The sequence below is a fragment of the Sinohyriopsis cumingii genome, unplaced genomic scaffold (assembly GCF_028554795.1).
Source record: "Sinohyriopsis cumingii isolate HCF-2022 unplaced genomic scaffold, ASM2855479v2 utg001869l, whole genome shotgun sequence".
Lineage (NCBI taxonomy): Eukaryota > Metazoa > Mollusca > Bivalvia > Unionida > Unionidae > Sinohyriopsis > Sinohyriopsis cumingii.
Window position 1 is genome coordinate 624,856 of NW_028316075.1, and position 26,890 is coordinate 651,745.

The window sequence follows — 26,890 nt, forward strand, 5'->3', positions numbered from 1 at the left end:
GAAATCTCCAAGAATAATCAGGTTGCCACCTATTGAATTTCCATACTCCAGGAGATTCGGAAACTGCTCCAAAAAGAGAGATTCAGTCAGCTTATTTTTTCTACGTGGAGGAGAGCGGTATTGGCAGAAAAAATGGACTGACCTTTGTTCCAGTGTGAGTGTGGTTTGGACTAGTTCAAACGATGTGTGGTAGAACTTAAAGTTGTGGTGTGGTTAAGACGTTTGATCATGGAGTTCTTTGTGATGGAATACACATGCATCTTTGGCATTAAATAATAAAGTTATTAATCTACTTCCCTGATAGTTTTTAAATAGTTACATATGCATAAAGTTTTTAAAAATCAGTATTTGTTCTTGAAAATCAGTATTTTTGTCATAAGCAGTCAGTATCTTTGCACTTTAGGGTTGGCAGCTACAAGGTGGTGAAAAGTGAAAGCAATGATAACACTACTACAGTACATTTTAAAAACACGAACGTTCATATGTTGAATATTCTTCTTGTCATCCATAATCATGCAAATTTGGAATACCTTATAATCGAGTGAAATGACAAGAATTATTTCAGATGATAATGTCTTTAAATCATCTTTAATAGAGTTATGTAAACATTTTTTTAAACAGAAATTTTTCAAACTGACATTATTAATGCTGCTTTCCTAAAAGTATCTTACACAACTTGACTTACTACAATGTAAAATCACAGTCAAAGATGAAGGTATCGTTCCTTTTATTATTGCATATAGTCCAAGCTGACCTAAAATAAGTTGTATGCTGAGATTGGGATTTATTGCAATTATCATGTAACACAAGTATTTTAATTGCTTCACAAAAGCAGGCACGCACCTGTTTATAAAAGAATGAAGAATCTCAAAGATTTCCTGGTTAGTCTGAAATTAATAAGGACATCATGTAGAAAGGGTTCGTCAACTAAATGTAATAGACCCAGATGTCTACTCTGTTCTTTCATTAATGAAAATACTAATTTTTAGTAACAATAACATCAAAGAAACAGTATGAATTATGATACTAATTGTGTAATCAAATTTTTTTCATTTGATCCCTGTAAGAAGTGTGTGGCATACAGTATACTGGACAAACCAGTTAAAAATGATCTAAATGCATGAACAAACATAGACTTAAGTAAAGTTATAGATCCATCTTTACATTGCATGTCACCACACACTTCAGTGACAGTCTCCATACTTAACAAGATTTTTAATTGTTATTTTGGAAATGGTACATCTGTTAAAGGCAACATATTGGATTCACCATCTGAATACAATTTATCCAAAAGGTCAAAATTCTAAAATTTTGTATGATGTTGATACATAATTTTAAAGGTCATTTCAGATTTTCTTTTGTGAGAGGGGTGTGATAAGATTTTATTCATTTATATACATATTGATTCATACAAATGCATACATGTATCAAATATAACATGTTATTGCTAAATAAAATTATTATAAGTGTGAGATACACACTTAATCTTACATGCGTAAATATGTACCCACACTTACCTATATATAAATATGTTCACTCAGTCTTACAATCCTTTAACTTAGATTTTTTGGTTGCAATGATGTGTCAAGATGTGGCACATGATGGCAATACAATAAATAGCATGAAAATGATAGACATAATATTAAATATAAGCTGAATGGTGTGAAAATGGACGAAAGATAGTATAATTCTAAATATTCTAATTCTAATTCAGAATTGTATAAAGTTGACAGCAGAGTAGGAAAACACTATTTATCATGGAATTCGTTCATATTATACTTGTAAAAATATGTTCTTATTATACACTTTAATTTGGCGACAGTAATTAAATAAAGCGTTGCTAGTAACAGCTTATGAAGATGTCATGGAATTGTATAAATCACTTTCTTGATTAATTACATGTACTTGGGTTGGGGTTTTTTGTGTGTACAATAATACCCGAGGGTGATTTATGTATATTGCACAGTATTTCAAAACAGTTAGTTCGGATCATCCTATGCTGCACGTGCAAAATTCTTTTGATGGGAAAAACTGATTCAAGTCCACAGATGATGTAGGGCTACACTGTGTATAAATGCCTCACTGTAGGATGAAATCTTTACATTAAGGAATGTCCCGTCAGTGAGCAGTCTACTCAAGGACTTGCAAATCTTCAGCTGTAGAGGTATGCAAGTTATTTATTAATTTCTTATGTATATTATAGGTTATAACTATTGTACTACCACGTTTATTTTTGTATATTTTCTATGTAACTCCGGCTTGCGTAGTATAATGCAAATATTTTCTATTCTTGTATGTGACTTAACAGGAGATTATATTAGCTTTATAGTTGCATTTTCTTAAGAAACGTTTAGTACCATAGGATTCTTATCGGACACAAGTTTATTGCTTTGTAATGTTGTGCCGATAATGTAATTTGTATAGCTTACCATATATAACATCATTACGTGTTAACATATATGCCCATGTCATTCATAGTACAGTATAGTTCTGGTTGAGGAGCAGCTGATCAGGCATTGCTGACCGATTGGTGGGAGCTGATTGCTTGACTGACCAAGGAACTGAATGGTGGTCAGTGACTACCTGTAATGCTGACTGCTTAATTGACCAGTGTGACTGGTAGCCAAGTATGCTAGTGATGTGAGTGTTTTGTGTAACTCCATACATGTAATCTTTTAGTTGTGGGCTAATTTTGGGGTTTGTTATACCCAGTGTTTTGGGAGTGTTAAGATATTTTGTATTATATCTGTCCCATCAATTCATCATTTTACCAGTTTAGTAAAGTACCATATTTTTTAACTATTTGAGTGAATACGTCATTTTACTATTTGGGTAAAATATATCATTCCTTTTGTCATGTGAAATTACTGTGAATCGTTAACCTTTGTCCTTGTACTGTGTAAAGTCATTTACTTGTATTCGCATTTGTTACAGTATTAGGTTCATGTGGATTATGTCAATTAATTCAAGATCTGGATCTTATACACGCACGTATTAATCCTAATTCTTTTTCGATTCAAGTCATCCATCAATAAACATTGTACCACCACCCAAAAGTCTTCTGTTATAAATCTGAAATCCAACCTGGTTATCTTGTTACAGAAGGTATGAGTGAACTTTTTAACACCAAACTGCATACTTATATTAATCTGACAGGAGACGACAAAGGTTTTTTTAATTCTGCCTCTGGGAAGGATGCCTCTGTAGGAAGGTGGCCAAATTTCATGAAAGTATAAAAGGTATTAAAAGAGTTTATTGAAAGTTGTTTGATCACTTAATCTCAAGATGTTGCAAGGGGGGATACAATAAATCACATCAAAATTAAATGGTCCGTCATTTCCATTCCGCTGCAGAACGTGCACAAAAACATATACTTTACTGTATTGATATGATGTACAAGCTTCAAGCATGCATCTCTGGTAACTGGGTCAAGAAATGTCCACACATTAAAGAATCAATCTGATATAGTATTTTGGAATTTGGGTTCTTAATCTAAATTTCTCAGTTTTAATTGATGAATGGTTCTGGTGGGTACTGTGCCAATAATAAAATAGTTGTACATTTTCATAAAATTTTGGAACATATAAAGTGTGTGTATTTATTTGGGTTATATTTTCTTAACTATAATCCAATCCAATATCTTGTGAAATATTTCGATTTTTCTGAAGAGTGATCACTCCATAATTTTTGGATATGCTTAAGTCTTCAGGCTCTGATTTTGCAAGTTATATTTAGTCTACCTTCGTTGAAGGGATTAAAACATACAGCTTTTGTGAGGGGTTCAGATTTACAATTCCATATAAATGTGAAGATTACTTCTAAGGATGAGAGTAGTATAATGTTTTGAAAAATCCCTTACAGATGCATTGCACCATATTTTACAGCATGACAGAAGGTTTACAATAATGGATTTAGAAACATGAGATACTTTTCTGTTTTCATAAGAAATAAGATATTTTGAAGTTTTAGAAAATGTTTATTCCAGTGATCATCTTGGGTTAAATTACTGCTGAAAAGGAAACCAACTATTGTTTGTTGTAGATCCATGATATTCCTAAGAGAAGATCGCATCAATTTAGACATTTTCCAAAAAATGTCTCATTTGAATTACTAGGGTTAATTTTAGTACCTGCTGGTTTTGAATATATTTTTGCCAAAATAAATATTTTTCAATGGAATTGTCTGCACAACAGAAAACTAAGATTGAAAAATATGGTTGTTTACAATTATGGACAAAAGTACGTCAGTATAAAATATTGAAAACCATTTGATAAATCGGGGTGGAACCCTAAAGATTCTAGAGTTTTATCATAAAAGTAAAGTTTACCCTGCTAAAGGCATTCCCTTAATCTAGACAAATAAAAGCAAATGGTAATTGCTTTTGTTCTATATATTTTCAACTTAGATGACCACTGTCAAAAATAGAATAACCTTAGGCCACACAAGTTTTATCTGTATGAATAATTGTTGACATTACCGAGTTGTTTTTGAATTTTTAGTCTTTACACAGAAGAGTGGTGCAGGAGAGTTTTTGAGAATCCAATAAAGTATTAAAATCAAATATATTGTAGAGTTTTGTAAGTTGGTCTGACATTGAAATTATCTAAAAACTTTGCATAATTATTTGGACAGTATGTCAGTATGTAGTATGTTTTCTACAGTGAGAACTGTAGATGACTATTACACTGGAACTGAACTTTTATAATTTTATTATTTATCTGCATAATACTGGCAATAATATAAATACAAAAGTATTATATAAATAAAAAATGTATATTATATTCAAAAAGTATTTCTTATTATTTATTTAGTAACCATATTATTAAAAAGTATTATATGGCATTATTTTTTTATTATTATAATTTTAACCAATAAGAACAATATTGGAAATTTTGTACAAGGGGACATAATTCAAATTTCATTTTTTAACAGTTTAAAAAATGTAATATATATTGTATTTACCAATTGGATATGGCAGACACATTAAGGAATTTTAAGTCTAAAGATAATGTAACATCTTCATTAATTTATCAATTCAAAATACTATATTAAATACTACATTACACATATTTAAAGAGTAATAAAACAGTTTATCTCTATTTTTTAATAAATGTTAACATCAAATTTTGGGAATACATTACTTCTTAGCAGAATCTATTTGCCAGCCTATAAGACAATACTTTTTGACCAGAACTCTAAGCTTCGTCTTTTACACCCAATCAACTTGTATATGTTTTATGTCATCCAATCGTTTTATTGCATGTGACATAATTTTTCGTATGGACATTTTTTTCCCAATAAGTACGAAAAATAATGTGTAAAAAATATTTAATTTTGGAGAAGAGATCGTGTATGAAAAAAATATAGGACCCCACATTAAGAAGGATTTTAAACAATTATATGGTCGTCAGTATTAAAAATTAAAGTATATCATATGTAATTGAGCTAAAGCCGCATGCACTAGTAGTATACATTGTTTAAATTTAATTACAAATGTGAGTGTTAGAATTGACAAGTTAGAAGATGAATAACCATGACAAAGACAGATATTCCATCACATTTTTCTTCTTGCACTTCACCATCAAATAAAAACTGTTCCATTATGAGAGAGAGAGAGGAGAAATGTCTTGAGAATTGAAATCCATATTGTTCACTTACCTGATGACTCTAATCTTACTTGTTTTCAAATGCAGTACTATATTCCATTATCAACCAATACCACTGGGTAAGCAGATCCCTTTAATTTTAGTTACCACTTAAATTATGCAAGAATCACATGGCTCTGTAGTGGTATTTACAAGCTAATTAAATATGCTACAGCTGTAGTCAGGTTTCCCAAGCTAATACCTGAGGTCAAGATTCAGCAGACCAGATCAGATTAGTGAGGCTACCAATAAGGAAATGAGGCTACCCATAGGGTATTATGGATATGGTATTGTATAATGAAAGGAAACGTTGGTTACTCATGTAAAGATCTCAACCAGTGACATCTTTTGAACTTACCGATAAAACTGTTTTTAGTTTAAAGTATGAGCAAAGATAAAAAAACAATTGCTGCCTAAGTACAGGAAGAGTACATGCATTTTTTTAAAAAAAACTCTTATTTGTTGGGAATGAAAAGGTTATTGTACTTGCAAAGAAAATTAGCATGTGCAATGGTCATTCTTGGGATTTAACCTCATGGAGACTGTAAGGATATAAATATTGTGAATATTTAAACTCTGGAGTATGGTATGTACTTTCATAGTTTACATTTACTATTTAATTTATTGATCTCTCTTTGACAAAAACTTTCAGTTAAACAGGTGCAGTAAGGTACAAAAATATCATGAGGTGAAATCTCTCTCACTCTCTCTCTCTTATCAGGCAATAATATTTTATTTTGATCACGAGATGCAAGAAGACAAATGTGATGAAATGCATATGCCTCTCTGTTTTTATCTCTCTTCCAAAAAGAACTGGAAAAAGCATTTTAGTATTAATGATGCAACTTCCCTACTGCTGGTAATTTGAAATAGCATACAGTGATACCTTTAATATTTATGAAAACAGAAGTTATTAAATAGTTTAATTCCAAACAGCTTCGCAAATTTTATCCTATCTGTAGCTCAATAAATTTTTAGGTCAGCATCATTATATGTGGCTAAAAGTACATAATACATTTAAAATACTTTGTGTGAAACAAATGAGGTACTTTTAGTTACATTTAATGATCCTGACATAAAAGGTTACTGAATTATAAATAGGATAAAATTTGTGTTGTTTATGTGGAACAAAGTGAAAAAGTTAAAAAAGTTATTGATCTGGCCTCATCTTATACTCAGTGTCTACTTATATATGAATCAAGGCTGGAAAATTTGCCAAATTTGCTCATTCAATTTGTACTCAGCTTCGACTTATAAGCCAGCAAATATGGTGCATATAATTTATTCTAACTTTATAACATTTTGAAGATTTTTTCTATATATTTCTTGTCATTATCATTTAAATTGTATACCATTGTAAAAATTCTGACATCTTTAACTTTTATCTTTTCTCTAGTAAGACTACAGGTTTATGTTTATTTAAACCAGGTTATCTTCCTAAAGCTGCTTGCAATTTTTTTTTGTATTCAAATCTTTGCAGCAATTAAACGTCACTCTACTGCCAAGCTTGTGCTGATAAGACACACACACACACACACACACACACACACATGGCAGCCACATTGTCTGCGATTTTGGCTCAATAAACCATTAATAAACCTTGGTTACACTTTGATTGGACCAATTTACATCAGATATCCTAAATTCCACCAAAACAGCCAGCCAATGATCAATGTAAAACGTGTTCCAAGTCTGACTACTGCCTTGCTTTTTTTTTGCATGTTCTTGATTTGCATTTTAATATATCATGTTAATAAGCACACATCAGCTGTTTGTTGTGCATCAGCAGTAAATCCATCTCCATAGCCAACTGTCTTTACCAGGTCTGGCTTATTGTTGCACATTGGACACAACTGGTTGCGAATCTTGGAAGACCTCATCCAAGTAATAAGGTTATACCTGACCCCAGAATATATTGGTAAAGCTCCATGCATGTGCTGCCCTCTGTGGAGTATTCCCACACCATATACATGATTGTATTCTGTACATTCTGTATCAGGTAATGGAACAGTTCTCATGTCACCAAAATACAAGGAACCTCCCTGGTAGCTGTCAGTCAAGGACACATTTAATGTCACTTCTGCATTGTCATAGTGATAACCAAGGTCAAGGTCTTCTCCAACCTTGTATTTGACAATAAATGCTTTGTGAGAGTCCAGGTTTCCACCTCCCCACTCTGGAAATAACAGTCTAGCTATGTGTTGCATATATTCCACTCTCAGGGTTGTGATGAAGTCATTAAAGCCAATTTCATCCATGCTGAGCTGTAAAATAAATATGTCCATAACTATGGGAACAAGTCAGTCTTCATTATCAAAAAACAACATTCATATTTTGTATTTGTTTATATATATAAACCCTACTGTATGTATAAAATGGTGACTCGTACCGCTCAAGGTTAATTAAACTCCGCAATCCAGGTATGATAATATAATATATAGAGAGTCTTCCTGTACATACAGGTCAGCCATGAGAAAACAATTACAATGACACTAAGTCAACAGAACAGTTGCTGTCATAAACATAAAAAATCAAGCACTAAACAACTTTTTAAATCCTAAAGTGATCAATAACTCTAATAATTGCCTTTTGACTAATCATTTTTCATGTATGGTAATGGCAACTGTATCTGCACAGGTAAGAGCAAGACCCATGCTTCAAGAAGGTCTTTTACTTGTTTACTTAAATCTTTTTCAGATTTATTTGTACACAGTATTTGTGACATTTTGATCAAAGATTATTTGTCATATTAGGTGCAACATTTGGGGGTGTTTGGTAATTTCTCATTTTTGACAGTTTGAGAACAAACTGAATGAATTTCATTAGATCTTAAGTTTTGGTCCTGTCCTTAGTGATAGATGGGAATTATATGTGAAAGAGGCCCTTCAAGGGTCAAAACTAATGATACATGGTTGGTCATAAACCAACAAAGGTAGTGTCATGATGTGAATACCAGTCATATGTCTATCTGCCCAGAAAAGCAATTGTTGTTGTTGTTTGTTATGTTAGCTCTCCCCCTTCCCCCCAATATCATAATACAATTGTTGTATTTAAGCTAGTGAACATGTGTGCAATACAAGAGGCCCGACTGGGTAACAGCAAATTCATACATGTATTGAAACTGAAGTGAAAAGAAAAGTTTGGAGCACTTAGTTGCCATATTGTTTGTTAGGCCTAAAATAATATGCACATTTCAGATTGTTGATAAGATTTCTTTTCTAATCATAACCATATTTGCACAACTTTTTTTGTTTTGAGAAAAAGCATTGGAAGTATTACTGAACAACAGATATATACTCTCTCTAATTAATTTGCATTTGATAAAACTTACTGTAAACCTGAACTGACCATCATTTACACCATTACTGATCTAGGGATGTTTTAGAATAAAATGCTGCGGTTAGCTTGATTGCTGTGAATCAAAATATAAAATAAACTAATCTCAAAGGGTTTTCTTGCACCTTTTTTGGTGTGATGGGAACAAAAAAGTAAATTAGAATAAAATCAACATACATGTTTTTATTTTAATTCAAAATAAGACATTGGACATTATGATATCAGTTAAAAAGATGTGAAGTCGTTTAATTTTTGCATATTTTGTCATAACTACTTCCATGACCATCCAATATTCAGAAAAAAATTAATTCATTTTACACTTCACAAATTATTTATTTCATGTGACTGTTTAAATATATAAAATTCATTGATTGGGGAGAAAATTCTGACATGCTGTGATGGATGTTTTTACTGGACAGCAGTGTTTGAGTTCTTATGATTGGATACACTTTATAATGTCCAACTGGTATACTAAAATGTGGGCTTGAATTTAATTCACTCCTGCATCTTTTGTGAAAAAAAGCAACTTGTTTTGTGTCATTATACATTTGGTTCATGAAAATATTTCCTGATGGTAAGGGTATACAGGTATATGTGGAAAATTTGAACATGTCCAACAGCAAATTCCAAATCTCTACATCAATGTATTTTATGTACTATCTGCATACAAATGTAAACATTTTCTTTGACTATCTTATGCAAAAAAGATTTTTTTTCTTCCAATAAAAACTCACATTCATAAAACTAAGTAAATCATGAGCAACTTTAAAACAAATTATATTTTTACGTACAACGTAGTTAAATTTACTGGTGCCAGATTTCAGATATATGTAACTCTTTTTTTCACATTTTAATTTTGATTTGAATTTAGACCACACTTTAAAAATCATCATTTTATGTTTGTTTTTCATCTTATGATTGCAATTTGTCCAGATGTTAAACATAATGTTGGCATAAATATATATATTCATATTAATACATCACACACAGGTACATTTTTATTGTAAGGGTTTGTATCTTTTTCAGTATTTTATAATGCCAGAAATAACCTCTGTGAAAGGTAAGCCACAGATTCTATAATCAAAATTTTGAACTTGAAATGTACACAATGAAAATAAGGTGTCTAGTCAAAGGACACAATACAGCCAATTAACTCCCAAATTTGCATATACTCCATTGTTTTCCAAGCTAATTTTACCTAACAGCATAATGTACATTTGCTTAGAGCATTAAATGTTCTTTGCTTAGAATGTTAAATGTTCTTTGCTTAGAATGTTAAATGTTCTTTGCTTAGAGTGTTAAATGTTCATAGCTTAGAATGTTAAATGTTCTTTTTCCATTTTCTTAAAACATTTATCTTCAGTTTAAATTACAAGAATTGCTGTATCATATTCTTGAGTGGACTTTGGGAATAATTGTCCTTTGTAAAGAAGTACCCTTTAAACCAGGTTTTATATAGTTGATAGACACTAATTGATTACCCCATAATGGTTCATTGTGTTGGATCTTCCCTTGGGACAATCACTTTCCTCAAAGTGAGCAAGTTCTTCTGTAAGTTTGCGACAAAAATTGTCTGTGAACATAGGAAATGCATATACCTTCTTCACTGAAAAATAAAGTATTTTAGGCATATCAGCATCTGACATCAGAGAAACCTGAAGTTGCTTGAAACAATAATCATTTACCCTAACAAACATGATAATGTTATGTAATGATACTAAAATTTTAAGATTTTAACATTTAAAGCAGGGGTCTCAAACTTAAACCACCCTGAGGGTTGCATGAGGGCATTTTCAATGGCCCAATGACTGCACCACCTTTGTTATCTCTCATGAGACCAGGTGATGCCAATCATTTTGTGGGCCACAGGATATGGCATGTCGGGCTGCATGTTTGAGATCCCTGATTTAAAGGAAGACTAAACGTGTCGTTATTGATGAGAGGCTGATATCTGCCCGAGATTGCTCACGTGGCTAACAGCTACCATGCAACTAAATGCAAAAGCCAAGAAAATCAGTCAGTAAGATACTTTCTGGGGAATGTTCTTCAGTGCTGTTGATGCCATGTCATGAAAACATATGCTTTAACATTTTTTAATTCTTGTATCTTCACCCGTATTTAATCACACATCAGCATCATTTGTCTTGTTTTGAAAGACCACGATACCAGGATCCTTTGAGTTGAAGCTTCCTAATTTCATTAACAGCAACCCAATTTAGAAGTGATATGTCATCTTTTATATAAATCTGAAGGAGTTCAAGCAAGGCAGTGCCAACTGTAGGTGGTGGGGTTGAGCGCTTTTTTGTTCAGTTCAAACTTGTGATGCCCCTGGAAGGACACACTCTGCCAAATTTGTCAAATTCTGTTCCCTAGTTAATGAGAAGAGCTTTTTGAGGCTCTTCTTTTTAGTAACAGCAGCCTCATCTGATGGCAGATTGGCATCATTTAGGCATGTCAAGCCTGGCCATATTCACAGTAACATCTGATGACAGATTGGCATCATTTAGGCATATCAAGCCTGGCCAAATTCACAGTAACATCTGATGGCAAACTGGCATCATTTAGGCATATCAAGCCTGGCCATATTACATCTAACAGCAGATCAGAATCATCTGGACATTTTGAGGAATTCATTTAAAGCAATTATCTAATTTTTGTTACAATGGCTATTATTTTTATCTGTGTTTGGTATGACTTGGCTGGGATTTGAACCTGCCACCTCCTGCATCCAAGGAAGATGCTCTAACCACTTAGGCCACTGGAGCAGTCAGCAGTTGTTGACAAATGACAAATGGATGTAGGACAATGGATGGTGTGCACGACAGACAAAGGGTCAAACCAAACTCTCACATGGCCTTATGGCATGGTGAGCTAATAAACCATTCCTCAATTACAGAATTATGTTTTAAATACAAATTAACAACAGTGATTTAACTGAAATTTGAACAAGCTGATATGAAGCATGAAAGCCTTTTCTGTTCGCACATCACTAGATCTCTGGAAACATACATTTTTACACCTGATTAATATCATTAATGTCAAGAAACTGTGTAGGTAATAAGAAGATTTATTAAAAAGAAATAAATGACAACAACCAGGAACAATACATTTCTCACTATGCTTCAGTAACAAAAGGCTTTAACCTTGCTGGAAGAAAATTAAGTACTTAAAGTCATATGATCCAGATATCACCAAGCTACAGTAATTGAACCAATCATGTTGTTATGAAATAATTACAGGGAAATGAAAAATAGGTCTGTTTAAATAAAGGGCTGCATTGTGCAGGGATAATAATGGTCAAATGATGAGGAAAAGTTTAACTTGGTCTATATATTAATATCTTTCTGAAATCAATCTCATTTCTTTTAAGCTTAATTAAGTCATTGAAAGACAATTCAGAGCTTTTTGTTTGGTTCAGTAGGGAGAGTCCATGACTCTAGAATACATAAAAATCTGCTTAGGTCTCCTCATTTGTTGAAAAGTGATGAAAAGACAAGAGTTCTTTGAAAGTCTTCACACAAATGGCCAAAAAAGAATTTGTCGAAATTTGTAATTGCTCAGTATTAAAATCAACTCAGATACTTTTGAGAACCTCAACATATCAGATTTGTAACAAAAATATTTCCCATTGTAAAGGATCCACTGTAGGATGCGCTGTTCCAGGATTTGATTTAATTTCTATAAAATTGCACTTTAAAAAATCAACTGAATGCAAGCAAATTAAACATCACATTTTCAGGCCATGCTATTATTTCTTCATTAAATCCCTCCTATATTAAAACAATGCTTTTCTTTTCAACTGAAGGGTGAATTTTCTCCCATGATTTTTCAGTTCAATAATATACACTGATATCTCTAGGTTGAGACATTCACTTGATAACTGGAGTAGAAAGATCTTGTGTTTGAACATGATATCATGGACAGAAGATCACTGAACTCCAAAGCTGTAAAGATTCATGCCCAGACAGACAGACATATGTGTCGGATGTAGATATGGAATAGGGCATACTGAAAACATGAAAATATATGATGCCCAAACTGAAGATAGTTAAAAAATAACCTTGTGTTTCCGCCAGATATTGCATTACTCCACCAACTGTTGCATCACTCTGTTTGCAGTAGTTTACCAGATTTAAAAACTCTGGCTGCAAAAATTCTGTCTGTAAAGAAAAAAAATTATATTGTAACTATCAAAGATTTTCTCCTCAATACAGATCATAGATAAATCTATTAAGGAGTGCTTATGAAATACGGCCATAAAAATATTTGGTGTAAATACAAGTTTCTAACAAGAGTACTATGAGCAGTGCGACATATACCTGACGTGTTTAATGTCCTCTATAGTAAATTGCTGATGACAGCAACATTTAAATAGTTAAATTTAAAACAGTAAAGACTTTTCTGGTGTGAGCTGATGCCACAAACAACAAAATAAAATAACAGTGAGTAAATACAACCACTGCATAAAAACAAAAAAACTTGAGTGCTAGGCCACATCCTCCGCTACTAGATTCTGAGAGATGTATTCTAGGCATCTCCATTACTTTACTGTTGAAACACACTGTACAAAGCTAGCATATTTGAAACTGACAACTGATTGACAGAATGCTATAATTTTGGTGCTGAAAAATCACTAAGTGAAATGGAATATACAGATACCCAAGTCCAACATTTACCTAACAACAACTGCTATTCTATTTATTGTTCGCCTGATAAAAGTCCATTGGCTATCAGATAGTCATTTTTGAAATGCACCTAATATACTAGAATGATCAACCTGAAAGCTTCTCTAATATCCACTGATGATGAAAGCCAACTGTAAATTTAAACAGCTTTCAAAGCAACAGTAGGAACATAGCTTATTGCTGAATGGTAATTTGAGTTGATGAAGTTTTTATTTTCACACAACATGTTATTATTCAGCAAGTGAAAAAGATATTTATCGAGAGAAAATGTTAGCTAGAGTCATGCAGACTAATGTTTTTATAAGCAATGTATGTTTGACTTTGCATTCAACTATACACTTCACAATACTGTCAGAAAACAGAACATCTGCTATTAGATAATCAGCTGTGAACTGGCTTAATAAAATGGAAAGAATAGCAATCTCTTGCGTTTTCTATTACTGTACTGTAAGCTTCAATAGCTGCTTTAAAAGCATGCTGAATACAACAAACATCATCAATTCAGCTTACTATGTGGCAATTAAATTTATTTTCACAACAGAATTTAAATCTGTTCTCACAGCATATGCAGCATTTAAATCTGTTCACACAACATATTTACATGCCACATGGTAAATTGTGTTTATGTTCATTTGAAATCTTTATTTTTTTTAAACATTAAATATTAAGTCTGATATAATGTTCAAAATAAATTGATGTTCTACCTATCGACCTCTACTGAAAAATTCACAAAGCCTGAATGTGTGAGTGAAGATGAGCTAGACATAGATCATGCCATTCTGTGACATAGTTCATGCCATTCTGTGACATAGATCATGCCATTCTCTGATGCAGATCATGCCATTCTGTGATTTCTCTGAATCTGCAACAGGAGAAAATGCTTCCACTGCATAAATTGTGACACATGTTAGCCAGTGAAAACATAAAAATATAGAAAAATGTCTACCCCAATGAGACTGAAAATCATAAAAAGTTTGGTCATTCAAAAATGCTAACTTCATCAACAATGAGATTTTGAATAGCATTGACTAATTATTTTCCCGGCACAACTTCATTACATAATAGGAAGCTATTCCCATAATGAGAACTATTGCAATGATAAACGGCACAACTGCATACAAAAATCAGCCAGTCAACTGATAATGTTAAATGTTTTCTTTCAAAATCTTTCATTTTCACATTGTCTTCTGTTGACTTGTTGAAATCTGTTATCAAGCAATTGCTGTTGACAGAGCCAAACTCAGCATGCCTGACAAAAATCCAGTGAAATATCTACTTGGTGTCATTTGTCTATTCATGTGGTGAAATATCCCAGTTGTTTACTGGATAAACTTTTGCTCATCGGTGATGTCACAATGTAAATTACAGCATCTGAAAATGATGGAGAGATTTTTGCAGCACTGGCACTGACAAATAATTAGTGTCCATTTTACTCTTTTCTTGTCCATGTTTCCAAAACTCTTTTTCAGCCCAACTGGTTATTCCTTTGCATATTCCATCTGATACAGCTTTGTTCAACTCTTGTTCATACTATTCAATATCATGTAATGGTTCAGGATAAATGAAAACATTTTTGTCTTTGAAGATATCATTTCTTTTTGTAATTGTGATTTATCAATTTTCATCACTATTTAGATAATGAGAAATGTCTGAAGTTGATGAAGATTTTGAAATGAAAGAAAAGTGGTGATGTAGTAGATATGTAAATTCAACAGGAAATGATGATCACGTAAATATTGCTAGTAGTTTTGAAGATCAAAATATCATCCTATACTATATACTAATAAACAAAAGTCGTATTGGGAAGACTAATTAAAAATTATGGTCATGCTGTATGATCAGATTTTGTAGAAAATATTCATAAAATATGTCTAGAGATAGTAATGGTGAGTATTAAATAAAATCCATAGACAGATATGGTAATCTTGTTGAATTAAAAATAGAGATCTCAAACCTGTGATGACAATCTTTTATGACCAAGTGCCATAGAAAACAACCAATAAGATTTAAAACAGAATGTTATTTCATACCACATGAATATTTTTTTACATTAAAAGAATTTAAACAAAATGTAAGACCGTTAGGATATTCTAACTATTCCAACTCTTTCTTCCACTGTAACAGATGAATTTTAGAACAAATTAAACAGATTTAAAAAGAAATGGGAATATCTTTGGAAACATTAAAAAAGAATACCAAACTGAAGCATCAGTTACTATCAGGCAACTAATACAATCACTCTAGGAAATAGAGATGCAGACAGCAGACAATGAACCATTTGACCAGCAGTTAAGAGAAGCAGAGATCATAAACAAGAGTACCATGAAAACATTCCAAGTTAAAAATTGCCACTAAAAATGAAGTATATCTTTATTACAAATGATGACAGAGATGTAAGGGCATATGCATCTGCTGTAAGTGCTGGTAAATAAAACAGAGTTTATTAAACTTAATATTGGAACATTTCAAAAAGATTGAAACCACAGAAAGGACATAGAGAAAGGAAAATGACACAAACAGGCTGTTTTACAAGAACAGTTAAAAGTGTTCAAAGTAAATGAATCCAAAGTTTCTGAGAAACTATTGGAAATATCAATTTGAAAGTAGGGATAAATTAATATTAGGTGAAAGTCTGAATTAACAATCATCATCAAAAAAGGTTCTGTAACCTATTTCAAAAAGTAAACCATAACTGTAACTTCCACAACAAATGTTTATTTCATGGCTGATACTGTTTCTTGGCATTTCTAAATTGCCATGTGTCTTTTGAACGTCAGAAAATCTTATAGAATCAGCAAATATGCTATGTGTGCTTCATGAATTAGCTGATATATCTTTTCCAGCTTTTGTTGTATAAAGATGCCTGTGAGAGTGTTGTATATATGATCTCCTTGTTTTGTTTTTACTCTCAGTCCATATATATCTTGAAATTACATCCATCATTGTCAATATGTATGTGCATCCATTGTTGCATGTCAACACAGTTTGCTTGCCATTTGTCATCTAAGTGAGTAACCATTCCATTGTGAAATTGTCTTCTAGTTTGCTTGTGTTAACATGTAGGTAAACTGTTCATTTAACCATTCTCTAAAAACAGGATATCTTCCATTATTTTTGTTCAATTTTAATTTTTTTCCCCCATATTTGATTAATATTGATGTAATGAAATTTACTTTCATGATCAGAGCCAAGATTCCTTAAAAACTGCCATCTGTCTTGCTTTGCAAAGTCTGAGATTAGTTATTTCAAGAGGATACTTCCCTACCCAAATTAAATGCCATCCATTATGTTTGATAAATATTGATGATGTAAAACTATATTTCTTGTGAATAAACAAGTTTTCTTCTTTTGGTCACAGTGGTCTTGACCTTCTGACTTCCAGCCTGAAAGTGATTCTTCTTACCCCAAGTGCAAGCCATCCACAAATATTGGTACTGTTTATGGTGAAGAAATGGAGTCATTTTTGGGAATAATTTTTCTTCTTTCTATCTCAGTGAACTTGACCTTTAACTCTTTGATCCTGGAATTGACACAATTCTTCCTTACCCAATGTACAAGCTATACACAAAGTTTGGTAACTGCAGATGGTGGACATCTCAAGTTATTGTGCAGAAACAAAACTGGAAGCAGATAACTGGATGGGCAACATTGTTAACATAATAAGTTCTGCCTTATGGGATATATAAATATGTACATAACCAAACAAGATCACCATACATGGCACACTATAAGCCTGCCCTGTGTTTAACAATCCTATATGCAGGCACTAGCAGGACACTGTTCACTCTGGAGATTATTAACCAATAGGTCTTGTGAACTCATTTGAGCAAGGTATGCGGTCTAAATTAAATTGACAAAAACCATTATTTTCTTATCAGACTTTTTATGCCCTTGACTGATGACCTCTATTCCTTATAATTAATGGGTTTTTTTAATCATCCTAAGCTCAAGCCATTCACATGTCAAAAAATTTAGTCCAAAACAAATGTTTTTTCTGCAAAACTCATTTTTTGTTTCCTTGAGTTACCTGTTCATGGCATTTGACCTTTTCATACAAAGGTAGATTGGTCCCTTCCCTACCTTAAATGCATACCCTCCACAAACTTTATCCAAGATATGTGATCTAAAACTCAAGTTATTTTTCAAAAAATCCTTTTTCTCCTTTTTGACACAGTAATTGTGACCTTTGAACTTTTACCTGAAAGTCAGTATGCTTCTTTCTTACCAAATGTAAAGTGATTCACAAACATCTGGTGACGGTATCATTTGGCTCCAAAATCAAAAGATTCTTTCTTACCTAAAGTGCAAGCCAATCAAAAAGGTTTTGCCCACGTCTATGATGCTGAACAAAAGTTATTAATCAGAAACCAATGTTTGTCTTTCAGTGACATTGTTTTTTTACCCTTTTACTCCAATGACGATGGTCTTCTTCCTAACCCTAAATACAAGCCATTCACAAAGTTTAGAAATTTTGGTGATGGAGAAGGAAGGTCACACTGCAGAAATGAAACTGATAACAGATGGCTGAATGAATTACATTATAACATACCATATTTGCTGGCATATAAGATGATACTTTTTGACCAGAAAATCTTAGCTTTGTCTTGTCTCTGAATCAACTTACATATGGATTATGTCATCCAAATCGCTGTATCATATTTTTCGTACAGAAAATACTTCTCCAAGAGTATGAAAAAAAAATGTGCAAAAAGTATTTCATTTTGAGGAAGAGACTGTGTATGAACAAATACAGGATCCCACAGTGAGTATTTTAAACAATTACATTATCGTCAGTATTAAAAACTAACTTAGATCAGATGTAATTGCACTAAAGCAGCATGCACCAGTAATTTACATTGTTTAAATTTAATTACATATATGTGCATTAGAATTTAGAAGTTAGAAGATGAATAACCATGACAAAGACATTCCATCACAATTTCTTTTTTGCACCTAATGATCAAATAATCCATATGCCCCACTGAGAGAGAGCGAGAGAGAGAGAGACATACAGATGTCATCATGCTTGTAAATCTGTATTGTTCACTTACCTGATGACTGATCTTACTCATGTACAAGTGCAGTACCATATTACATTATCAATCAATACCACTAGGTAAGCAATTCTTTCTAATGTTTGTTTCTACTTCCATTATTCAAATAATCACAGGGCTTTGTAGTGGTATTTACATGCTAATTAAATATGCTATGGCTGTATTCAGTCATTCCAAACTAACACCTATCTGAGGTCAAGATTCAACAGACCAGATCAGATTAGTGAGGCTACCAATAGGGAAATGAGGCTACCCATGGGTATTATGAATACCGTACCATATAGTTAAAAAAAATGTCAGGTGGTTACTATGGTAAATTTCTCAGCCAGTGACATTTTTTTAACTTGGGTAACGGAAATGACAGCAATTTAAAATACATCTAGTATGAGCAAAGATCAAAAACAGTTGCCACCTAAGTACAGGAAGAGTACATGTGCTTTAAACAAAATCTTATTTGTTGGGAATGGAGAGGTTGTTATACTCGCAAAGAATTTTAGACAGTATGCAAAATGGTCATTCTTGGGGTTTAACCTAATGGAGACTAAATGGATATAACTATTGTGAATATTTAAACCCTGAAGGAGTATGGTATGTATTTTCATAGTTTACATTTGCTATTTCATTTATTAATGTTTTAACTCTTTTTGACAAAAGCTTCAGCAACATGGGGGTAATAAGTTTTTAAAAAAAGAACAAAAATCCACAAAGAGATGAACTCTCTCTTATATATCGGACCATATTTGATTTTGATCATGAGGTGCAAAAAAGAAAAATGTGATGGAATACATATGCATCATTCTCTGTATCTCTCTTCCCCTGAGACCTCCCCCCAACAGAAAATGCATTTTAGTACATGTATTGATGTTTCAATTTCCCTACTGACGGTAATCTGAAATTGCATACAGTGATAATTTTAATATTCATGAAACTGGAAGTTATTATAATTCAATTCCACACACATCACAAGTTTTATCCTATCTATAACTCAATAAATTTCTGGGTCAATGTCATTATATGTAGCTAAAAGTATATAATACATTTCAAATCCTTCTTGCAAAATAAATTAGGTACTTTTAGTTACATTTAATGATCCTGAATGGAAAGGTTACTGAGCTAAAGGTAGGATAAAATTCGCAATAATGTGTGGAATAAAGTGAAAAACACAATCCAAGGTGTTGATCTGACCTCGTCTTATACTCAGCATCGACTTATATAAGGATGAAGGACAGAAAATTTTCCAAATTTACTGATTCGACTTATACACCACATCGATCTATAAGCTGGCAAATATGGTAATATGTTCCATCTTTTGGCAAGCATATAAAACTAGTTATATGTACTAAACACTAGAAAAATAAAAACATTTTGCCCTGTACATTGTAATCTGTGGCGATTCCATTGGGAGGGTATTTCATTTTCAAAAATAACAGCAAAGCTTGTCTGTAAGATATACCAAAACTAAATTCAAATTCATGGAAGAAGCAAAAAGCGTTCCTCATTGACAGATCCTATATTCTGATGGCGTACATGCATATGTCATGAATATTTTCAGATTATGCAACAAGCCGATGTGGTTGCAGTTAAGGTGTCCATTCAGACACAGGGGCTAATATTTCTGTGATGACTAAAATGTGTTACCTTCAACTGAAAAATCTCGGGGTGAAGCAGTTTATACTTTTCTCTGATGACGGCCTTCCGGTGCAGAAAAGCTGGTCCCAAGTTTTCCCTTCTTTGTAGTTCACTTTCCAGCTGTAAAGGAAAAATCACAAAGAAATTTTACTTAGTCCTCTTATAAAACTTTAATGAATAAGAGACTCAAGTGACACTGGTATAAATACATGTAACTAGGTTTATTTAACACAATATTTGACCATTCCCTTACCATATTTAGTACTGTAGGAACACAACTTTTGTAAGCATTTATATCACTATGCTTTACTTTTATGATAATGATACAAATTCTTTTTCACTTCTTGGAAAAAACAGCCATATTTGACAGCATATTAACATCACATGTATCTTCATGCCGGAATACTGTCAAATTAGATCAAATTTTGTTCAACAGTTTTGGAGAAGTCATTAAGATAAAGAATTTTTTTAGTCCACTTGTATTATGAACATAAAATACCTATGCAGACATTGTGAGTAACCAAATTTAATGATTTTATTTTGACTTCATTTTTTTAAAATACTTCTAAAGATATTCTTAGGAAGTAAAACAGTCAGTAAAAATCATACAGGAGTACTGCAGACAGCACATGATATGCCCACCTCCTGACATTTTCCTTACTAATGACCATACAGCTTTCAAAATGTCTGCACCTCAGCGAATTACTGATGACAGGATTCAGCCAAAAATCACCTGGAGCTAACGATGGCTGTATGGATGATGTGGAAAAGCTGTACACCTTTAGGATTTATGTGTTCATGAATTGTCATTGAGTAGGTGGATACCACAGGTACCAGTGCATAGACAGGTTATTCATTATTGTTCCACAACTTTTGTCAATAATTTGGAGTCATAAAAATGTCCAACAAATCTAGGACAGTTCAGTGAAAGTACAGGACATCTGGGCCTTTTGTATAAAATTCTCTTAACAGTTCAACTAAGTTTAGCAATCTGTGAAGTTTTATTTAGAAGTTTAAGGAGTCATCAATTTTAACTTATCACCTGTGATAAGATAGACTGGGTCCTTTCAGCTGTACTATAACCATGCTGTTTCAGCACCTGAAGTAAAAGCAAGAAATGCATCATTAATGAATTCCATAATAATATTCATAATAAAACTGAATGTTTTCGATAGCAAAGAAATAAACCTGACCATATGCAACCAGTTTGCATCTACATTCATACAGTTGGGCAAGTTAACATAATTTTTGATAACAATTTTAAACTCCTTCAAAACAAATCTCAATATTCAATACATATCAGTAAACAATATGTTTTTTTTTATCTTTAACTATAAATGATCATGCATGTTTTCAGATTGGCAAGTGACAGGACTCATGATAAATCTTTAAATCAGAGACAAGAGTGACATTAGTACAACAAAATTGATACAACCTATCCTTCACACTTCGGTTTTGAATATAACATAAATTATGAAGTCTGAAATTTTAAACGGTTATAAAAGATCTGAAATTTGCACACACAAAAAACAAGCTTAAGATTGTCAGCTGTGACAAATGTTACGGGCAAATAGCTTCCAATCAAATATTTTGATCTTTTTAGTTTCAAACAGATCAGACCAAAGGATGGTTTGTTGTGCAATAAAGTATACAACCTAACTTTCTATGGCATTGGAATACAACAAGCTTGTATGAATTGAAAGGATGCAATACCATGAGTAATTATGACAGAATTTATGCAAATTTCACACAACTGTGATTTCAGCCATAAGTCACATAAGGTATTGAAATTTAGCAATTTGCTACAAAACTTTGAATGTGCTTACATTTTTAATACACAATTTTATTTCCTATTATACTGCTAGATTATCAAACTTGAACCCTGTGCATTATAGAATGTTTATAGAATTGTTCTCTGTAGAACACACAACTTAAAAGATGGAAATGAGCATTTAGAATGAATAGTGAATAAGTTTTATTTACACATTTGTGCACGGACATTTGTAATTATTTGTTTATGCTCGTTAATTATTCACTACAATGTTTCCACTTTTTATCTGTAGCCAAAAGGACCATCAACCAGTGGGCATATTACATTTATGAACAATGACTCCTTGGAATATGTGCTGTTGTGAACAGTAATGGCACATCCCAGCAGTGAGAAGATGAGTTTGGAAGGAGAGAAAAATATTATTATTAAATCCCATATCATGTGTCTTTGCAGTACTCTAATATACATGTACATGTATGTGGAATTTTTCATTTCCACTTTTATTTTTTATATTTCTGCACTTAAAATTATGATTGAAGGAATAGGCAAAAAGGTTCATTTCACCATCAAAACTTAATGAGACTGCTTTAGTTCAAAATCGCTAAAAGATTATTATCTCTGAAAATGTGAATCAATGAAAAGGAGTTGTAAATGACTGAGAAAGAATTGTATACTTCTGATATGGAGTCTAAAATGACCTAAAAGGATGATAAAATAACCAAAATGGAAGCTGAAATCATTGAAACAGGTCAATAAACCACTGAAACTGAGTCTACATTTATTAAAATGGACTCAGAAGTCACCACAAAGGGGTCTACTTCATTGCATGAACTCCACTCTTAAATAAATTAAATAAATGGAAGCTTCCTCAGCTGCAACAATAATTATCTGGTTCACTTCCACTACAAAGTACTAAAATAATATTTCCATCAGATTAATGTTTTCAGTGCATATAACAACAAATTTAAATACCTTTAACTGACCTTTTCTTCAGGCCACATAATTACTTGAAATAAAAACAACCGATATTTTATTTAGAACTTTAATACTAAACATGTTTTTAAAAAAACAGTAATTACTGCTATCTTTCATAAAATGCACATAGTTATACTCTACTAAAGAGGGTCTCGAGGGAGAATAGTCATTGATTAATGAGTCACCCTCTATAAATAAAGCAGTATTAGTTTTAATATTATTATTCAGCCCACATTAACACTTTGAAATAAAAAAAACCATTTTCTTCAGGACACAAATACACTCTAAAATAAAAACAATTGACATTTCTTGAGGCTACATAATTAATTTGAAATAAAAACAACCATCATCTTATTCAGGCCACACAATTACTTCTAAAAAAAAACAACTGACATTTCCTTCAGGCCACATAATTACTTTGAAATAAAAGAAACATTTCTTGAGGCCACATAATTACTTTGAAATAAAAAAAACAACTATCATCATATTCAGACCACACAATTAGAGTGTACTTCTAAAAAACAACTGACATTTTCTTCAGGCCACATAATTACCTTGAAATAAAACAAATGACATTTTCTTCTGGCCTCAAAATCACAATTATTTTGAAATAAAACATTTCTTGATGCCACACCATTACTTTGAAATAAAATCGAAGTTTTCTTGAGGCCACATAATTACTTGGAAATAAAGCGACTGATGTTTAGTGTTGTTCCAATTAGCGATTATAACTGATCATCAGTTGGTTGAGCAAACCAATATGATAATCAATCGATAATCAACTGTGTGAAAAGGGAGACAAATTCTTTTTAGTTGTATGCAAAACACAAAGGTTAATAAATCTCATATGTAAAGTTCTGCTAAGCTAAACAGGGCTTCCTATCCACTCAAGTCAATGTACAAGAAAAGAATTATGGCTTAAAAGAAAATCAACTCCATCATTCCCATTCCACACCCTGGAAAATTAAATGGTAGTCGTATTCAAAACATACACATATGGTCTCATCCACAAATGCATATGCCATTGGTCCCAATTCCTTACATGCTTTCACAGACCAAATACATGTATATATTTTATCTGGGCAAAAAATAGCAGAAGACAAAAAGATAGCAAAATTAATAAAAGGTTGGTATAAATTCTCATGCTCCCTGTTGCACAAACTGTCATCAATTAAATGAGCTGTAATAGTTTGTGCTTGCTATTTATTTTAATGTGTTAACAGGGGTTAGAAAAGATGAAGAAAACTTCTTACCTGCAGGACAATTTTCACATTGTGTAGTTTACCAAACTGGACCTTATGCAACAAGCACAAAAAAGGAAGCTTTCAAAACAAAAATGAATGATATCCACCTGGAAATCATCTTAACTCATTAAGGCAGTGAGCTTCATTTTACTTTCACTTATGATGTGGGAAGATGAGAAAGTTTTCCCTTTATTTCCAGTGGAATTCAGGCAAATGTGATCCAGAGGGATTCAGTTATCGACAGTTGCTCCATTATACAAGAAAGTTGTTTTAGATGGCTATCAGGCCTGCATATGACCAAATGAGTGAAAATTGGATTATGTTTTTTTAAAATACTTATTGGACCCATGATTTTTGCCTTATTGACCCCCTTTTACCCCAAATCCTAAAGGTACATAATTTTTGCGACAACTGATCTGCTTTAGATGTAACAAAATGATGTCTAAAATCCTGGCAAAAGTCCTGAAACTGTTGAATTTTTTTAGTAAAGAAAATATGGTCTCAAAATTACATATTTTTCATATATATTTTTGGGTGTATGAAGAATGTCTATATTACTTAGTATCAGTGTAAAACTACCACCCTTGTTCTTTTCTCTAATAATAGTTACATGTCTGGGTCAGTCATGAACTGTGATGACATGCCCTGGAAGAAGGATACTATCTCATAACACAAAATTCCCAAGATGGCAGCTCCGGCAACCACACTGGCTGTCCAAGTGGCACCTTTTTCATTTAGGACCAACTAAACCTGGGCATGAATGTGTGTAAAGTTTCATGGCAACTTCCAACTAGTTTCAAAACAGTAGCAATAACAAACTTGGGCTAAAATAGAGAAGGATGACAGATGGATTATAAACTAGCCATCCTAGAAGCTCTTCTGGTCCATGGTCAGTTAGGCTAAAAGGTTTGGTCCCGAGTCATAAATATACTGGAATAATCACTTTATACAAAAATTTTGTAACATATTTGACAACTTTATTCTTCTGGACATTACATATACCACTGAAAGTATGTCATATCGTGCCCATTCTAAACATTTCCATTACTCTAGGGGCACATGGACAACATAGCTGTATTTTCAGTGTAAAATTACTCACCTTCAGCAAAATCACATAGTCAAGTTGGTGCATATAAACTTGTAAGAGAATAATTATCAGCCAAATAAGGGAACTTGTATATTCTACCTGTTAGGACCGAAAGAGGAATTTACAAAGGAAAACTTAATATAGCTAAAGGAATGCACATGGTTCATTTTGGTTTCATTCCATATTTTTGTATTTTGCACAAGGTTAAATTTGTCAAGAAAAAATTAATCCAAACATTTTGCTTATACATGTGCTATCATACGTTGTTAAACAGTGACTCTAGGAATCTTGATGGTGGCATAAATCAGTTTCATTAAGAATTCAATATGTACTAGATGCATTGTCTGATAAATTAGACCCAAAATCTGTGTTGGTCCTAATAGACTATTTGTGTGATATCACCTATTGATAAAACTGAGGAACTGTTTGCAGACCACATTTCTATGTTCAAAGACTTGTAAATCCATCTGGAATAACACAACCCTATATCATGTGATCATTTTTAATTTTGAGGCAACATATAAATAGCAGTTATCAAATACTGGTATGGTAAGTGTCTAAAATGTATATGGGTGGGTTCTGACAGATCTTTGTGCACATTTTCATGAACAGGTGACATTGGAACCACAAATAGTCCATCAGTGTCAATAAAGATTTGGTGAATTTTTACTGCTGAGACAAGTCCGAGCTCATGTTACCATATGTATAACCTTTTGAGCCAATTATATTTTGGCATTGACGTGTGCGCCATAGTTTACCTATTTTGAAAGTAGAGTTGCATCTATACAATGTATGAGCAGTGAAGAAGACAAAGTCTAATTCTTGCATGGAACCAGATTCCTAAAGTTGAATCGAGTTAATGGTAAGAAAAAACTTACTTTTACATCTACCACTGTTCTGTAATTAAAGAAGGGATGTATCGTAGAGTCGCAAACATGGTACATGTAGCTCTGTTCATTGGTTGTCACAAGTGCATGCAGTTGTCCCAAGAAACAAAATTCGAGAAAATCGCACGTTTCGGAGCCCGTAACTCCAGTTTGGTACGATGCAGAAAGTCAATGATGGCTTGATGAATATAAAAATATCTCAGGAGTAAAACGAGCCATATAGTATGGCCGTGTGCCTTGAAAGACGAAAATAGTAGAGGGAACAAGTATTTCAGTGTGTGTAGGACTAAACAGCAGACTACAAAACAAAACTGTCAAAAGCATCTATATGCCTAAGCTATCATATCTAACCTTAGAATATTGATTCAGGAATTGTTCTTTGCTTATGTAAATAGCATGTAAGCCAAGTTCCTTAATGTAAAAGTTGTGAGTGTAGAAACAACTGCATACGTAGAACTCTCCCATTTTGTTATTAAACAACACGGAAGTCTTCCAAACGAAAGAAAATCGCAGTTATAGAAAGAATATTTCTTCCACTTGTAAAGTATTTTTAGCGTTTTATTGACAATGATCCTTT

General features: G+C 32.6%; 1 protein-coding gene across 2 annotated transcripts; it reads right to left on the reverse strand.

The window, feature by feature from the left end:
• Nucleotides 1-572: 572 nt before the first annotated feature.
• Nucleotides 573-26,799, reverse strand: LOC149771427 (2-oxoglutarate and iron-dependent oxygenase domain-containing protein 2-like). Of its 2 annotated transcripts, none has more exons than XM_089948483.1 (6): nucleotides 26,665-26,799; nucleotides 21,392-21,448; nucleotides 20,359-20,469; nucleotides 13,042-13,141; nucleotides 10,463-10,587; nucleotides 573-7,909 (listed from the first exon to the last, which is right to left on the reverse strand). In XM_089948483.1, the coding sequence occupies exons 1-6, from the start codon at nucleotides 26,776-26,778 to the stop codon at nucleotides 7,391-7,393; spliced, it is 1,026 nt and encodes a 341-aa protein (XP_089804609.1). In that variant the 5' UTR covers nucleotides 26,779-26,799; the 3' UTR covers nucleotides 573-7,390. The 2 variants fall into 2 exon arrangements, with proteins under 2 accessions (XP_089804609.1, XP_089804610.1); XM_089948484.1 differs by lacking the exon at nucleotides 26,665-26,799 and adding an exon at nucleotides 26,305-26,657.
• Between the last annotated feature and the right edge of the window lie 91 nt (nucleotides 26,800-26,890).

Coding starts and splice junctions, on each gene's coding strand:
- LOC149771427 (XM_089948483.1), bottom strand. CDS start 26,778: ATGGGAGAGTTCTACGTATGCAGTTGTTTCTACACTCACAACTTTTAC. Junction 21,449..26,664: donor TCCTGAATCAATATTCTAAG/GTTAGATATGAT, acceptor CTTTTACTTCAG/GTGCTGAAACAGCATGGTTA. Junction 7,910..10,462: donor ACACAATGAACCATTATGGG/GTAATCAATTAG, acceptor TTTATTTTACAG/CTCAGCATGGATGAAATTGG.